Here is an 18,052-nt window from a genome sequence, read left to right as displayed (position 1 = left end):
TTGGATATTATACAATTTGCATGCATACAAAAAGAGTCCTCACATTCTCTCTTGTGGTACCCAGTGACACACCTGAATGGAAGGCTCATTATGCTCATTATGCAGGTCATTGTCTTCTCAGGTGTGAATCAGTGCATTATTCATGATCCACCCCGCCCCCACGCATATTGCCTTTCCAAACAAAAAGTGTCTTACAAAATTTAAATCGATGTATTGTTTCATGTGAATGATTAAGCAGGATGTTTATCAGATAATTTTGAAGCAAAAACTCTAGGCGACAACATCCATTAGTCAAAAATCACATGGACACATATTTAGTATGTTTTTTCTGGCCTTATTTCAGAAACTTTAACTTTTTGTTTTTTCAATAACCATGCATAAACAATATTCTCTCAAAAATACAAACATGTACATACATGTTGCTCACATATTATGGTAGCCCTGTTTGTGCTAAATAGAGTGTAATGACAACTTTGCCATTAATATGTTTATAAGCAACTGAAAAAAGCACAAATGTCAGGGCATGTCAAAACATCTCAAGGACCCCAAAAACACTTTAGACACAAGAGGGTTAAAATAGAATAGAAATGATACAGACTCTTACTCTCTCACTTCCTCTTTTCTCAATTTCACTTCAACAAATTGAGAAAAAAATTTACATTTATTTTCAGTGTTGAGGTTTTCCTGTTTCCTTTCTGCAGGTGAAATTGTCTCATTCTGAAGCTTTTGCTGGTATCCGTAATGGGGAATACTGGGGTGTCATAGAGTTTGGGGAGAATTTCACCAGCTACCTAACCAAAAGGTGAGCACCCGTGTTTCAGAAGTTTGCAATGTTAAACCTGAAAGAATGTGTTTTGTTTTTGTGGTAAAATTCAGAAAGGTGCATATTCTCTAAGTCAATATGAAGTCTTGGTTTTTAGCAAGTGCTAAATGAAAAACAGAAAGTGTTGGGCAAGATACTAGCTAAGCTACAGACTCCTGCTACAGAAAAATCAGCTAAGGTAAACTTAAGCTAACCTTTGTAGTTACACTAAAAGTTAGATAACAAAGTTAGCTTCCTACATTGAAGTTACATCGTAATTTTTTTACATTAACTTTTGTAAGTTGTCATTTGATCTTATATATTTATAATAAAAAAACCTATTCAGACAATTTGACTCTTTTGACCAATTCATTGCAAATAACCCGTTCAAATTTAATTAGCAAATTAAACATAAAAAATGTTACACTGTAGCATGTGTTAAGACTACCTTTCCCTAGACTTAATCAATCCAGTACCTTTGTGTAGGATTTTAGAAATATCAGCGCTATCATCTCGCTGAGGAACTAATAACTTTTACTTTAATCAATAAACACTAGTGTTACTCAACACTTTTCTTTATTCAGTCCTTCCAGAAAAACACAGTTTTTTTGTGATTGTTGCGGGCAAAATTCCTTGATTATGCGGCCCGTTTTCTTTAAAAATGCGATGGAATATGCGGGATATTTATGCAATTTTATGCGATGAAATTGCGGGAACTTGCAAAAATTGCGGGAACTTGCAAAAACTGCGGTTTAATGAAAAAGAGAAAAAAAGTGATTCCCCCAACACCCTTTTCTCACTAGGCTACTACCTTAATGTAAAGAGTCATTTCTTATTACTTCCTTTGATAAGCAAGCATACTACATCATAGAAAGTGCTGGGAATATTTAATTTCTCATCTTGTTTTATTTCAGACTGTAACGAGTGTAAATAAGGTGTGGCCCCTTTAAGAGCTGCGCTCTGCCTGTTGAACTGTCTGCAGTGTTATATTGTATATGCGCCTCGAACACCCCATGTCTGTGCGGGTAATTTCTGTTTGATGCTACTTCTTTCATCTTATTTTGTTTATTAAGTAACGATGTGACGGTAGAACGTGTTACAGACAGTTATACGAGTTCGATTTGGAAATAAAGAGCGAGTTGTGAGATGCCAATCGCCTCCGTGAGTCTGTCTGGCCTCTGCAATAACTTCAGCTGTGAGCTATCCCGTCGCGTAATTGCGTCACTTCATAACGTCCCCATGGAAACAGGGGGAAATGGCTGCTCTTGTGTGAAGCAAACGCAACATTTTTCAACTTTCTGCTAAGATATATGTGACTTTTTTGCAACGAAAATGCGAGGATTATGAAATCATGCACTTTAATATTGCACGGAAATCGGCAATTTATGCGGTCGAAAGTGCAGCGTATTTGAAAAAAATGCGCACCCTGCATGAATATGCGGACTTTTGGCTGATTATGCATTGAATTCAGCGATCGCATAATCGCGTTTTTCTGGAGGGACTGTTTATTAGAAGACTTCCAATGAACTCATGGTAAAAAAAAAAAGGTATGTAATGTATGTTCTTGCATGCAAATTTAGACCCATCCCTGACATGAAACATCAGGCCTCTCTGAGTCATTATCTCATCAGCTCATAAGTCATTAAGGCCCTTCAATCTAAAAAACGCAAGCATTCATGTAAACAAGGTGTTGTGTCATGTGACAATGACTGTACTGAGAGACTGATGAGAATAGTTTTGGGAGAGGCAGCAGGAGTTAATAACTGTGTTTTTAAGGGCAGAAAAGCAGGTCCGTCCTGTCTTTCCGTTTCAGTCTGTCCATATGTCTCTGATATTTTTTGTACATCTGTCCCGACTGGAGCTATTTAAATGACACACACAAACTCCGCCCTTGTTACAAATATAAATACAGTTTTAAATGGTAAATTTGCAAAATTATATTTAAAGCTTTTCTTATTATTTTTGTATGTGTGTGCAGGATGTTGCAGCCTCGAGTCTCCAGAGATGTGATTGAGGGAGGATCCGTGCATGTTTGGCTGGATCTGACTAGTGAGTTTTAATTATTTTTAGTCCAATGAATATTATTCAGCTTTTGAACTCACGTGACCTCACACTTCTGCCACATGAAGGTGTCCTTTATGCCTTTAATTACATGTCAGTTTAACTAATTTATACTGAATTTTGCTTGCATCTTTGTACATGAAGTTGGATTTAAAAGACCATCATTGGGAATGTTTTTATTTGGCATGTTTCTAGTTTGCCTTATTTTAAATTATATGATTAGCATAGTTTGAGTTGGGCAAGAAAATTAAGCAATTTGTTTACATTTCAGATCGACAGATTGCCCTAATGCTACAGAAAAAACTCCATGAGGCCTTCGAGGTGAATAAAAAAGTAAAAAAATATATATATTTAAGCTTTTTTCCCATCATTCACTAAACTATTTTCCTTGTTCTTTCAAAAGGCTTTTATTGAGACAAAGCTGGGGAGTTTATCTTACATGGTGGCCTTCCCTATAAAAGTGAGTACACAGCGATGATGTTCTTAATCTTTTTTTTTATATTTATTTATTTATTTTTATTAAAAGGAGTAAAGCAACATACAGTAGACCCATGAAAATTACACTTTCATTCCTTCTATTTTTTTACTATAACATCCCCCCTCACCCCCGAAACATCTCTACCCTGGGCAGCTTAAATACAACAGAATAACATAGCGTCTGGTTAAATATAACAATTATGTTATTACATCTCTTCAAGGTATGTACCCATGCATACCAAAAATAAGTTAAAAACTGGGTAATTCTTTCAGATTTTTAAAATATGACAAAATAGGTTCCCATTTCGAATAAAATCTGTCCAGAGAATCCCCTTAATGTAAATTTTATCTTTTCTAATTTTAAAAAGAACATCACATCTTCTAGCCAAACTGTTGTAGAAGGAGGGGTAGGGGATTTCCAACTTAACAAAATTCTTCTGCGGGCCAATAAAGAAGTATAAGCAATGATGTTCCTCTGGGTTGCAGTTAAGGTAAATGGTTATAGTGTCACTGGGAGTTCCAAAAATAGTTATTGAAGAACAAGGCCGCAGTGTCACCCCAAGGGCTTCACTGCTAGATTTAAAAACCAATGCCCAGTAATTATTTAGAGAGGTGCAAGACCAAAATGTATGTGTCAGACTGGCTGGGCAGAAAGAGCATCTATCACAGGCTGCATCTAACCCGGGATATATTCTCGCTAATCGTTCCTTGCTCAAGTGAAGCACTTTAGATTGTATGAGCCCTAACCTAACAGAGGATGATGATGAATGGACCTTTTTAAGCACCTCCCTCCAAAAAGCCTCTGACAACTTTATGCCCAGTTCATTTTCCCATCTGGATTTAATTTTATCCAGATTGTACCCTTTCAAAGACATGAGCTGGGAATATAATATTGAAATCAATCCTTTATTATTAAAATTGAAAGTAAGACTATATAAGGGTGAGGTTGGAGGAAAATCAGGGAAGGGTGAAACATTTTTCTTAAAATTAAGAATCTGAAGATTTCAACAAAAAAAAAAAAGGCTTTTCGGGAGGTCAAATAATCTGCAGAGGTTCTCGAAACTGTTAAATAAACCTTCAGTATATAAATCTTTGATGGATATTACCCCAGAAGTTACCCACTGTCTAAATGATGAGTCTAGTGTAGAGGGAGGGAATAAACGAAACTGATTAAAGATCTTAAGAGTAGAAAGTACTACAGGATTAGATGTGAATCGAGAAGCAGGGGAGAATACACTAAAGCAGGCAGAGAGGAAGAGGGACATGTTTGTGCTTCAATTAAACACCAATTTGTTTCTGGGCAATGAAGCCAAAATAATATGGATATAGAGGGGATATAGTTTGATTAATTGAGCGGAAAAAGGATTTGGCCCAAAAAAACGGTAGGGATTGAAACAAATAAAGGAACATGGGAAGAATTGTCATTTTCACTGAATGTATTCTTCCAGCTAAAGTAAGGGGAAGACTACGCCACCTTTCTAACTCTGCCTTTACTTTTTTGAACTGAGCTTTATATTTGGCTTCAAACAAAGAAGAAAAGGAGCGCATCATATGGATTCCAAGATATTTAAAGCCATTTGGAGAAAAACGAAAGGGTAATGATTCTTGTTGAATTTGTAATGCTAAATCATTAATGGGGAAACATTCACTTTTTTAGAAATTTAATTTGTATGCCGAAAAGGAACCAAACCGACCTAATAATGATATAATTAAATGACAACTAGATATGGGGTCACTTATGTAAAGCAAAAGGTATAAAGACACACAATTTTTGATATTTAATAATTTTATGAAACTTGTAATATCTTATATTTCTCTCCATCCTGTCTTTCTCTTTTTTCCTCTATATGTGCCCTTTTGATTACTATATCCTTTCTTTTATCTCTTTGGAATTTTCTTTATTCTTTTTCTTTCTTTCTTAAAATGCCCTTCTTATTTTTGTTTCATGTGGTGTTATAGTTTGAAAAACCTATATATGGCAGCGAGAACACCGATTTCACAACATTTGTGACTCCAGGAGCCGTTTTGAGGTGCACATACACACACCATTAATGTGCACACACACAAACACACTTGCAGCCCCTCATAAATATTAATACAGTGTCCGATAATACTACTGCAACATGATAGACCTCTTTACAATGTCAACTTTCTCTACTTTATTTTCTCTTTTCAGCATCACATTTTACCTGGCAGTGGGGTTGACCGCTCTTTCCTTTGTGTTAGAGAGAAAGGAGGGGCTGCTGGACAGGTGCTGGGTGGCAGGTGAGACAGCTCACATCCACCAGATGGCCATCATTTAACATCTTAGGGATGAATTCACTAAACAATTGTGACACTTGTTTTGAGTATTACAGCATAACCTGTGCAAAAACCTTATTTACTAACCACCCGCAATCCAGATGAATAAGCACAATGCCTCATGTATTTAAATTAAGAAGTAGTCTGTTGTTTCCTCCACTAGCACTTCGAACCAACCTCCAGAATGAGAATTTTTGGTGTGTTTTTGTTTGCTATGGGCACAATTAATTTTTATTGAATTCAGCCCTTACTCTCATTGGAGTTAATGAATGAGCAGTTTCAGAGATTTACCAATAGGGGGAGCTGATCACCCACAGCAAATAAAAGCATGAGCACCAAAGGCAGTTTTAAACAGTAGAGGTGGGCGATACTGCAAAATTTGGTATCGATCCGATACCAAGTAAATACAGGGCCAGTATCGCCGATATCGATACCGATACCAATACTTTTTAATTTTAAAAGCATGCACTTGAACTTACATGCACTTTCCTCTGCTAGAGCAATGTGTCATGATTTATGAGGTGAATCTATCATTAATATGCTAAATCTGAATACGTTTTCATGACCACTAAATATTTTGTGATTTGTGCTCTCAACTCGCCTGTAATTAGTCAGTGACTTTTACCAAACTACCCTAATTATAGTAAATGTACTATTGTACACTAGCCTACTGTTCAAAAGTTTGGGGGCTGTAAGATTTTTAATTCTCTTCTGCATTTATTTGATCAAAAATACAGTAAAAACTGTAATATTATTACAATTTAACATAGGCTATTCTGTAATTTATTCCTGTGATCAAAGCTGAATTTTCAGCATTATTACTCCAGTCTTCATGATCCTTCAAGATGAGAATTCATTTTAATATGCTGATTTGCTGCTCAAGAAACATTTCTTATTATTATCAATGAAAACTGTTTTATGTTTTTGTGGAAACCAAATCATTTAGCATAAAATGTATCATGATGCACAAAGTTGAAAGAACAGCATTTATATGAAATAGATTTTTTTTAACAGTGTAAAACCCTCGACTGTCACTTTGGATCAATTTAATGCATCGATCCTTGTTGAATAAAAATATTAATTTCATTATACAAATCTTACTTACGTCAACATGTTGAACTGTTATGTAAACTTTTAATTTGTTTATTGCGAAATAACTCCCGATTGTTTCTCTGTCATCTAAGCAAGGCTTCGTTTCCCAAACGCACTGTGACAGAAGCACCAGCTTTGAACGCTCTCTGTGATTGATTAGTTTCGTCTTGTATCCAGCTGACTAGGATAAATAGTTCTACCCTACACAATTATTCGCTAACATTCGCTTATTTTTCAACTTAGAAGCTTTTTTTACGCACTGAATTGCGTTCTAAATTAATAAAAATGACTGGTAAAAAAACACACATTTGGATCGATATTTTTATGTGAGGATCGATCCTTTTCGATACCACGTCAGTATCGAAAGTATCGATACTTCAGGATCGATCCGCCCACCCCTATTAAACACACATGGTGAGCATTTTATATAGTTTGTGTTTCATTGATGTATGTTGTGTATTTATGTTTCTCTGTGGTTATTTCTCTAAAGGTGTAAGTTCTCTGGAGACCATGCTGGCACACCTCTTCTCACAGCTATTTGTCATAAGTGTTCAGATAATCCTTCTGCTGATCTTCATCCTGCTGGTCTTCAAAGTGAGTGTGTATGTATGTGTGTTTGCCAGCTACGTGTTTATCTCATTAATATATGTATGTCTCAAAATTCAAGATCTATGTGTGTGTGCATACAGCATAAATTAGACATAGTGTTAAATCTGTGTGTGTGCTGTCTATTTCTGTTTAAAAGTGAAATGGTAATTATAGTTATTACTAACACATACATATTAACATTCCTGTCACAAATGCCACCCTCAGCCTTTGTCGTCCTTCTATACACTTGGGAGACATAACACCAGATAGACTGTTGGCTTGTAGTCCACTGTGAAGTCTTTACGTAAGACTAAACAAACTAAAACCTAATCCAAATTCAAAGAGAATCTTGATCTAAGAATCTTGAGTTTTGAAAAAGATTACAGAATAAGCTACCCCCCCCCCCCCCCCCCTCCATCAACTAAATAATTAAAAATATACACTAACGTTTAATAATTTGGGGTCAGTAAGAATTTTTTTACTGTTTTTGGAAGAAGTCTCTTCGAAAAGGCTGCATTTATTTGGTCAGAAATACAGTAAAAACAGTAATATTGTGAAATACTGCAATTTAAATGTAATTTATTCCTATGATGGCAGAGCTGAATTTTCAGCATCATTACTCCAGTCTTCAGTGTCACATGATCTTTCAGAGATCAGACTAATATGCTGATTTTTTGCTCAAAAACATTTCTTATTACGGTATTATCCTTATTATTATTATATTATGTTGAAAATGGTGTTGAAAACAGTTTTTCTTTCAGGATTCTTTAATGAATTGAAAGTTCAAAAGAACTGCATTTTGATATAGATTTGTTTGTACAAAATACTATAAAAGTGATACTGTCACTTTTGATCAAATTATTGCATCCTTACTTAATATTAATTTTTATAAAGTATTAATTACAACAAAAAATGCACCTTTAATTTCACCAAGCAGATTGCTCACTATCATCATGTTTTCAGGCCATTTCAAGTTTGATTTTGACATGACACAAAGCAGTGATATCTAAGTGAGTGAGTTGTTTACTAACCAATCTTACCGTGATGGAGGCATTACCTCCTCTGTCGTGAATTTTCTCCATTTATTCTCAATTACCCCCCACCAATTTTTACCCCTGTTCAAACTCAAGAGAGACACAGACTCCCGCTGTAACTTTACCTGCGGGTGTCGCTGTTGGACAGTGTTACTTTAAAAAGTGTAAAAACTACTTCTTGTTTTTTTGTAATGTAATGTCGTTTTTTGTAATATGGATTGATTTCTCATTCAGTTTTTTGAGGAGGCAGTCAGCAGCACTGCCTCCTTTGCCTCTTCGGAGGAAATGCCCCTGAGAGTGAACTTACTGACATGGCTAAATCCTTAAATGCATTAAAATTCTAGATCCTTCAACATGAGCAGTTAGAAGTCTCCAAAGCCTATAAGGTCAACACATCTGGATGTTCACAAACATATCAGGACTGAGCAGTGCTGTTGTCAGGGTGATTTGGGATCTGTGAATTGTCCTGTGCTCTGTAAATTTTAGAAACAGCTCTTGTACTGAGTCATATAAGTATATTTATTCATAAATAATTCCTTGCTTCGTATCTAGTGATGTGTGCTTGACTACCACAGCAACAAAGGGATTGATTTGGTAACAGACCCAGCTGTAGATTAGAGATTCTATTTCTGATGTGTAACTGTAGCAGCGAGGAAGTTGCACTGACTAGCACGTGCTGTGAAATCAGCCAATAAGAGCTAAGAGCTTCACAAAAGATACTCTTCACACTTGCTTAAGATTTCTGGGATTGTAACATGCCAGTATGTTCAGATCACTATCAATATGAACACTCTTTAAAAACAACCTATTGTTAAATATTACACATATGTATTGTTTTTGCAGTATAATGTTAAAATGGTATATTTGACTCCTTAGATCAGGGGTACGTTCCAAAGGGCACTGGAATTGAAATATCACTTCACAGGAAGTGGAGAAGGAAACTTACCTACCAGTCATTACATACAACTGGCTAAAATATATGTGTAAAATATTTTTCCCACATTATATATATGTGTGTGTGTGTGTGTGTGTATGTATATATATATATATATATATATATACACTGTGCACTGGAATACAGGAATACATCTCACCATTATTATCACCATATTTCTTATGTCTATCTATTGCAGATGCCTAATGAAGGATCTCTGGCTTTGGTGATCTCATTGATTGTGCTGCAGGGAGTGACGGGAATCTCATTCGGGCTGGTCATCTCCTCTGCTATCGATGACGAGCAGTCGGCCAATCAAGCGGCTCTTGGAATCTTCTACCCCAACCTCATCATTAGCGGTACAGTCTGATCTCACAGATGTTAAAACATTTATTTGATGGGATAAGGTTACCCTGTGACTTATTTTACTTAGGAATATTTATATTTAAATTACTTTTAAACCTCACACACCAGTACTGATGCAGCCCTCTATTTTAAGACTGTCTGTCATTTCTCCTTCCACCCGTGGTGCAGTCCAGGAAATATAATAAGGGCTATTATCTGGGTGTGTCCAGTGAATTCATCGATTTGATTCCACAGTGAATAAAATTGTGGATTGATAGTGGAGCGGAATCAACAGAGTGAATGATGATTGATGGATGAGATAAAAATGGAAAGGAAAAAAAGATGATTATTTTAAAGAAAAGGAAGGGAATTCTCTTTAGTGAGGTCTTTACCCCACTTGCCCTCTCTACCGTCTCTACCACTCTACCCTCACATTAACGCACATTAACCTTGCATTGAAGCTAATTTGTCATTTATGGTTTTCTGGTGTTACACAGACACACGGGTAAGGTAACATAAGATGCTACTGATTAAAGTTTTACATTAATTCATTTAGTCTTCAATTAGTTTTCTCTGTTGCTCTATCTACCTCCTGTAGGTGTTATCTGGCCGGTTGAGTGTATCCCGTATCCTCTGCGTTATTTGAGTCTAGTCCTGCCCCAGACCTACGCATCTGAAGCCCTGCGCTGCATCATGTACAGAGGTATGATTTAAAATATAGCACCAATAACATTTCTGTGGTACACACAAAGACCACTGAGATCCTCAATGCCAGTTTCGATACTACATCATTTAAAAAATAAAATATTATTGTAAATAAAAATGATGCCATGTAGACTTAAGTATTATATACTTTACATTATTTTAGTTTAAAAATATAAATTTTAGTATATAATATATTATAATATATAAATGTATTATAATATAAATATTTTTATTTTTAAATATTGTAATGTTTTATTGATACAATTTTTGAATATATAATTTATTAATTTATAATAAAATCTTATATAAATATATTTATAATTATTTTGTCAATAATTATATTTATTAATATACCTATTATTTGAAGAAAAAAAAATATATATATGTGTGTGTGTGTATATATATATATATATATATATATATATATATATATATATATATATATATATATAGATTCAGTATATTTTGACACTTTTTAAGTTGCCACTCGTGGCTGTTGTCTTGGTACCATAATACAAGTATTTTTGACATCCTTATAGGCGGCAGTATAAAGAATGTTTACTTTACATGTGAACATCTAGATGACAGATGGTGTGTAATGGTTGTAGTGATGTTGAGTTGCATACTTGGTACAGATGGAGTCTTCTCACCTACCACAATTAATGGAAACGGTGTGTCTCTAGTATCTTATCACAAACCTCAAAGTCACTCTCCTAACAGTACACCTCAAATGACTAACGTCTCTTCTGTGCTGTTTTCAGCCGACACACACACGCAACAATCTTCTATGAAGTCCCACTCACCTAACATTTTCCCTCTGATACAAACATCTTGAGTTACAGTAGACTCCAGGACACCTGATATTCTCAATTGTCAATTATTCACGGAGCAGGAGGAGCGTCTGCCTCCATTCCTAAATTAAAGACACAGCTTCCCTGCTGTTTACCTATCAGCATTGCTCACAGTTGGGAAACGCTTGGATAGACAAGGACGCCACACAGTTGAAGTTCAAGTTCAAACGTTTCGAAGTTGATTGTCTGTACAATGATCATGTAGATCAGAGATGAGACTGGTCATGTGACTGAAAATCTGCAGACTGTACACAAACACGGTTTTCCCCTTCATTAATCTACCTGAGCCCTTTTATGATAATGGTTTATGATTATGACATCACATCAACATCGCTTAGGAACAATGGTACTATTGTTAACGAAAACTGAAACTATAAAAAAAAGTATTCATAAAAAGCTCAAATTAAATAAATTATAAATATTGGATTAAAAATGTAACATACAAAACGTAAACAACTTAAAAACAATAAACATGACAAAAGCACGTAACAAAATTACTAAATATTTAAATAACTGAAAATATGAAAATGTTCAGCTAATTCAAAAAAATTATGAATATGAATGATAGTGAAATAACTGCTCTGTAAGCAGTCAATGGATAAAACTATGACATACATTAGAGTAGTTATTGTCATTTCAATTTTACTTCTGACTATTTGCAGAGCCAGACAATCTACATAAAGTTTAGTTCACTAAACTAACCTAAATGTTCCGCTCTCTTATACGTAGTGTTGGAAAATCTGATTCATTCTAGTGAATTGTTTTGTTCTGATGGTTCATGTAAATCAACATATTCACAAAATGAGGCTTCCAGATTATAGAATAACATTATTTCCAATGATTTTACATTGATTTGTTATCTGTTATCAGATCTGGTTTCTAATCCTGTTGCTGAGTTCTGATTCTCCAATTTTCAATTCAGGTTGGGGTCTGTCCCATATGATGGTTTGGCGAGGCTTTGTGGTCACTCTGGGCTGGAACACATTCTTCATTATGCTAGCAACGGTCATTCTCAAGCTGAGAACATGAGAGGCTCTGCCTGAGGAAAGGTGCTTCAGATTGGGTATAGTGGTGTCCAGCAAGGCCAAAAAAATGACTGACACGTGGAAATGCCAATCTGAGCCTCTCTCTCCTTTAATATGCCATTCACCTAAAAGGATCCAAGGACCATCAGCATGAAACTCAGGGCATTTCTCAACCAGCTAAGAGACCTATTTAACAAGCAATTCCAACTTCTGTCAAGTTTACTGACTGTGACGCATAAAGCTCATGGTGAATTTCACATGGGCTTCAGTTATTTTAAACATCCATCAAATAAGAAAGAAAATTGTTGAAGCCTACTGTTGGAACTTTCCATACGCTCTTCGTTTTTCCCCTGGATTATGTAATGCATTCTGAATTCACTGACTGTATGCCTGAGTATCTTAGTGTGCGTCTAAATCAGCTCCTTAGTTCAGTAGTTAGGGCACTGATCAGGAAGTCAGCCATTTTAAAGCTCAGTGAAAACTAGGGAGCATTAATGCTCACTATGTTCCCTTACCGGAAATTAATTAATTAATTAACATAGTCTAGCTAACATTTATAATAAATTATGGCTGAAATGTTGCTAGGATATGTAAAAATCAAAGTATTTATCATAATATACTTTTAAATAACAAATAATGTCAATGATATCTGTGCTGCTGTTGTTCATAAATACCAGTAGTGACGTTGCATATTGAGGGCGATGCCATGTTGCTGCAAAAAGAGCCGTCAGTGTACAAATGTGTTGTGAGTCAGAGTCCTTCCTTACCAGTGGCCGATAAACTGATTCATGACCTAGGGAGCTGATTGAGACGCATCCTTAGTGTATAGTCCATGTGCTTTTTCTGTGCCAGTTAATCTTAGATTGGGTATAACCAGATATCTAAATTGCTTTGGTAAAGCCTACAGTGTTGCCCTCCCTTGTGCCCCCTCATCCTAAACGGAAAACACAATGCTTAGGGAGGATTCTTCTCAAGTCTCAAGTCTAGTTTATTTATAAAGCCCTTTACACTACAAAGTAGTCCAATGTAAACAGTAAACAGATTGTACAGTAAAAAATATTATTCTACAAATATTAATAAAACAGAACAAGAAGACAAAGGTTAATAATAACACAAAGAAAAACAAAAGATAACCAAAAACAACAGAAGAAAAAAATTCTCTGGGCACGGTTTACCCATTGCATCGTAGTGTTTTTAATTTTTCAAATTGCTACTTTTTTTTTAATGATAAATGTTTTTAGATTAGCAGCTTGGGTGTTAATTTATCAAGTGCCATAAAGAAAATGAAGGAAGAATGACGATGTTTACATATTGAGCACATAGCAGGCCAAAGTTAAACCTGCAAGTTGAACTGAAAAGACAAGTTTAGTCCCTTATTTTAGTATATGTTATATTTGAAAGACAGCACAGGCTGCATTACAATGTAAGCCATATTATGCTAAGTTACTTGGAATGGTGAGAATAGTTTGATGGATATTTTAGTGTGCAATATTTGACACGGAGAATGCATGTTTTAAATGGATTATTGGTTGTGGGTAAAAAGGTTGTGTGTGTGTGTGTGTGTGTGTGCTATTCTAAGACAACAACTAATTTATTATATGTATTTAAATGTTTTCCTCTTTATCTTTGAATCTTGAAGTTCATTAGGATATTTGATTTCTACCTTTACCTTCATTAACCAGCTCCAGGTTCTGGCTTGGTTTATATTTAAGCCTCTACACCACAGCCAAATTAAACAAATCTGCTTAACTGAAATGAAATACTTTGCAAGCTAGGAGAAATTGTTAGTGTTTGTTTAAAACAACATTTGAATTTGGTTCCACGTCATATCAGATCACTGTATTTTGAACATTTAAAAACCAAGTTGAATTTTTTTTTTTACATAAATGGAAAATTAAACAGGAAATTGCTACTGTTTAAAAAATTTGCAAATATTTAAAAATTATGGAACATAGTTTTCCTTTATTGTAGTAATAATGAGGCCCACAATAAAGGCTGGAGTTTCATTGTATGTTTAGATAGAACATAGGCTGACAGTTGATTTTACTAGAGTTTTTGTTGATTTTTGGATTTTCTGTGTCTGGCTCTGGTTGAGGCTTAGGGACAAATGTTTGGCAAAGGTTTGTTAAGTTCTGTGCCATTTTGAAAGGTCATCGTGTCACCTCCATACACACACAAGACCATTATTTGCTACCTCTTGAATTGTTGCATAAAAAGCCCTTATATATGTGTGCACATTGACATGCTCTTGGTGTAAAATGATCTTTGTGGAATTATGACTTCTTTTTCAACAATAAACCGTTTTAATAAGATCTTCATTTTTGTATAATGACTGTTATTTGTATAATATTTAAAAAATGTTTCCACCACTCACTCTTTCAGCTCATACATTTATTGCCTCTTTTCTCTTTCATTAACAGTCCATTATCACATTTCAAAATTGACATTTAAAATCGCCACTGGCTTCAAAAGCTTCTCGAGATCGCAAATAAGTTTAAAGGGGTATTCCCAAAATATTACAGATATTTTTCTCACAAATTTCCATTGTTAATGTATCACTGTAAGCACATTTCCTGTTTTGATGAACTATGGAACCAGTCAAATTATTCATCTATGGGATCATGGGACGTCCTGATTTTGCAACACATTTTATTGGTCCTGGAACAACATTCCTGTCCATATTCCATAAATTAGTCCTAAAATCAGAGAGAAATTAACACTGAAGCAGAAGCAACTAACCCTGATTGTAAGCCTAAACTTGATATAAACTGTAAACCTGTTACTCAAATCTGATTGGTTGATTGGAATTTTGTTCTAGGATTAACAAAGATATTGATCCAGAAACGTGTTGCACGTGGTGAAATCAGGTTCTGCGGGATGAGCGCCACAGAATCTATTCACAATATAAGATCAAAATAACTATTCCTTTAACTCCGAGCACAGCTGTCTGAGATGGAGGTCAAAGCTCAGCTATACAGAATGCTGGCACACCAATTAACAAATAAGCCTATTGTATCTGAGACTTCTTAATCTTATCTGATATCTGATTGTGAATATGGCTGGCGAGGAAAGTGAGGTCTGTCAGATGCATTACATCAGGTAATCATCCATGCTGCTGACATGATGCTGAACTTCCAGCTTTTATACAACAGGTTTGGAGGATTGTGCAACAATCTTTAAAAACTTTCCTCTGTATTCCTCAGTTCTAGGAATGACTGGGAAAAATGCCCATTCTCCCATATCAAACGTCATTCATTACAGGAAGTCAAATACCACACCCAAGTTACATGATCAGGATTCAAAGTTGCTCATGAAATGCAGTCGATCTGTTACCGGAAGTCAGCTAATAAGAATAGATTGATTATTCTGGATTTTATTTCTGTTTTTTTTCTATTTTCTTAAATCTGTTTGAGAAGAGTTTGCAAAACTGCAATAATTTTTGGGCAAAATATTCAATATTCTGGTTTAATAAATTTCCCTCACAACAACATTGCTTTACCATTATATGAGAATCGACACAACTTTTCATAGAACCACACTGGTCAAATAACTATACCAAGAAAGTAAACTGCATAAAAAACAGTTGTAAACTAGTGTTTGGTGTCTAGTGTCTAAGTAACTAGATGACATCACCAGCAACTCACCCAGTGAAATCAAAGTCTGAATAGATTCAATGGCTGTATCTCACTGCTGTGTTAGGGCAGGTTTGGATTTAGGAGGGTAAAAAAAAAAAACTAAAGGAAGAAATTACTTCTGAGAGAGAATCTACAGCAGCTCATCATTTTTTTTAAATAAAATCTATTTAAGAAAGAACTATGTGCAGGTACTTTTAAGTATTTTTAGCTGCCATTTTGAAAGAAGCTCCATGCAGGTGATCTTTAATAAAGTATTTGCGTTGTGTGCATTATGATTTTTTAGGTTTGTTTGTATTCTAAGCATTCTGTACATATATTTTCATAATCATTACAGTCACCATGACAGCTATATAGGACAACAATTTGAACACCAGCCCCCGAACAGTGGGCAATTTGGATATCTAAAATGTTGTTAAGTCTGAGTGTTGTGATTCGATCACATGCTGCTGTCACACTGCTCTACGTTTCTCACCTTATTCATTCTCTTCCCAGCACAGCTCTTATGTTTTGAATCTTATCAGGGCAGCACTAAAAAAGCAAATTACCTTTCGGATAAAAGTCTTTGGAGACATTTGCAATGTAGTCACCATCATATGAGGAAACAGGGACGTTCTTTCCTGCATTTACAAACACTGAATAGGACAGTAAAACAGCACAAAGCTTGTGCCAAAATGGTGCTGAAGAACACAAATCATTTAAAGGCTTAGGGGTCATTCAAAAAGAAAGCAAGATTTAAAAATATCACAGAATAGTCTGAATTGTGAGATGTAAGATATAAACTCAGAATTGCGATTAAAAAGTTGATAAAGAGGTATTTTTTCATTATGTGGTGGAAGTAAACCTTCAAAATCATTAGTGTGTGTGAGAAAAATGAAAGAGAGCGTGCATGTCACATAGGTGAGAATTGCAGAAATAACTATGATGTGTCAGTCTAGTTGCCATGACAACATAAACACAGATATCAGATTTAACCAGATATTAATCTACACCGCAGCTGAATTGATATGTGATGCATGTATACGTATCTGTGTAAACTGACAAACCACTAACCACGTTGCAGCAAAAGTTTCTGCATATGTATGTGTAATGTCTGCTTGTTATTTTGTTGATCCCTCTGGCTTACATTGTTTTTGGACCATGGAAAAAAATATAAGCATTTCATCACATGACTTGTGCTAACATTTCACTGTTTTCACAATATTGCTATGAGCTATGAGCATGCTTGGGCTAGACTGGAGGTACGGATACTACCAGATCATGTCAGAACAAATCGACCTCTACTGGAAACTCTTTCCTAAACTGAGACATGGCACTGTTAAATCACCTCACCAACATGTTATCTAGACCGGGACTAGTCATAATGTGTCTGCTTTTAAAGTGCAAGGAAAGTCCCATATCAGAAAAGAGTAGGTGCCAGAGAGATTGTTTGATTGCTTTGAGGAGTATGTTAAGCAGTTAATGTGACATATATCTCATTGACAGCAGAATGCACAATTACTCACATATGTTGTATTCCTTACTCTTGTAAATAAAATAAACTTGACTTGGCCTGACATTAATCTTAACCAGGATGGCTAATGATGAGGCATCCTCATGCATTCATAACCCTTAAAAGAACAATCCCATGACATTCTTGTACAGTATTACTACTCATAAAATTTCCTAAACTTGTTTTCGTTAAAGGCGTTATAGAGAACTTCTTGATTGCTGAGTCATGTTTCATTTGCCTTTCCAATACTACATTCCTAAAAAAAGGCATGTATCGAAAAACAGGAAACATGTCTTTGATGACAAGTTAATCAAGGGCGAACAACACTCAATTCAGATTTCAAAGAACTAAAACGCTACAAATAAATAAAATAATACATTATTGAATAAATAAATAAACAAACAAACAAAAAGACAAACATGCCAATAATAATATTGATAATAATAATAATATAATGTTAAATGCTGCATTTAGTAATATATAGGTTACAATAAAATAAAGCAAATAAAAATAATACACTCATCAGTACTCATTCATGACCAACAAACAGAACAAATTCCTCTGGAAATCGATTATACCCATTGGAATTGAAACGTTATGTATGTATTTCTATTTACACAGAAATGTATAGGCGTTCTATGAATAATACAAGATTAGAGCCTTCGTTGATTTGTTGTAAGCTACAGATACAAAACAGTGATTGTTTTCTTTGG

The 18,052-nt window shown here is 35.1% G+C and overlaps 1 protein-coding gene across 5 annotated transcripts in view; it reads left to right on the top strand.

Moving 5' to 3' along the window:
- abch1 (ATP-binding cassette, sub-family H, member 1) overlaps positions 1 to 14,533 on the top strand; it is a 31,020-nt gene extending 16,487 nt beyond the window's left edge. For all 5 annotated transcript variants that reach the window (XM_077239524.1, XM_077239527.1, XM_077239525.1 and 2 more), the window contains 10 exons: positions 702 to 802; positions 2,781 to 2,851; positions 3,135 to 3,184; positions 3,267 to 3,323; positions 5,300 to 5,370; positions 5,517 to 5,605; positions 7,224 to 7,327; positions 9,489 to 9,648; positions 10,233 to 10,337; positions 12,113 to 14,533. In XM_077239524.1, the coding sequence (XP_077095639.1) occupies positions 702 to 802; positions 2,781 to 2,851; positions 3,135 to 3,184; positions 3,267 to 3,323; positions 5,300 to 5,370; positions 5,517 to 5,605; positions 7,224 to 7,327; positions 9,489 to 9,648; positions 10,233 to 10,337; positions 12,113 to 12,219 (915 nt within the window). In that variant the 3' untranslated portion in view covers positions 12,220 to 14,533. The remainder of the gene's footprint in view (positions 1 to 701; positions 803 to 2,780; positions 2,852 to 3,134; positions 3,185 to 3,266; positions 3,324 to 5,299; positions 5,371 to 5,516; positions 5,606 to 7,223; positions 7,328 to 9,488; positions 9,649 to 10,232; positions 10,338 to 12,112) is intronic.
- Positions 14,534 to 18,052: the final 3,519 nt, after the last annotated feature.

Source organism: Siphateles boraxobius, unplaced genomic scaffold, assembly GCF_051911475.1.
Source record: "Siphateles boraxobius isolate OS27281-9 unplaced genomic scaffold, OSU_SipBor_1 22, whole genome shotgun sequence".
In the NCBI taxonomy this organism is placed as follows: domain Eukaryota; kingdom Metazoa; phylum Chordata; class Actinopteri; order Cypriniformes; family Leuciscidae; genus Siphateles; species Siphateles boraxobius.
This window is presented reverse-complemented; position numbering and strand designations above follow the sequence as displayed.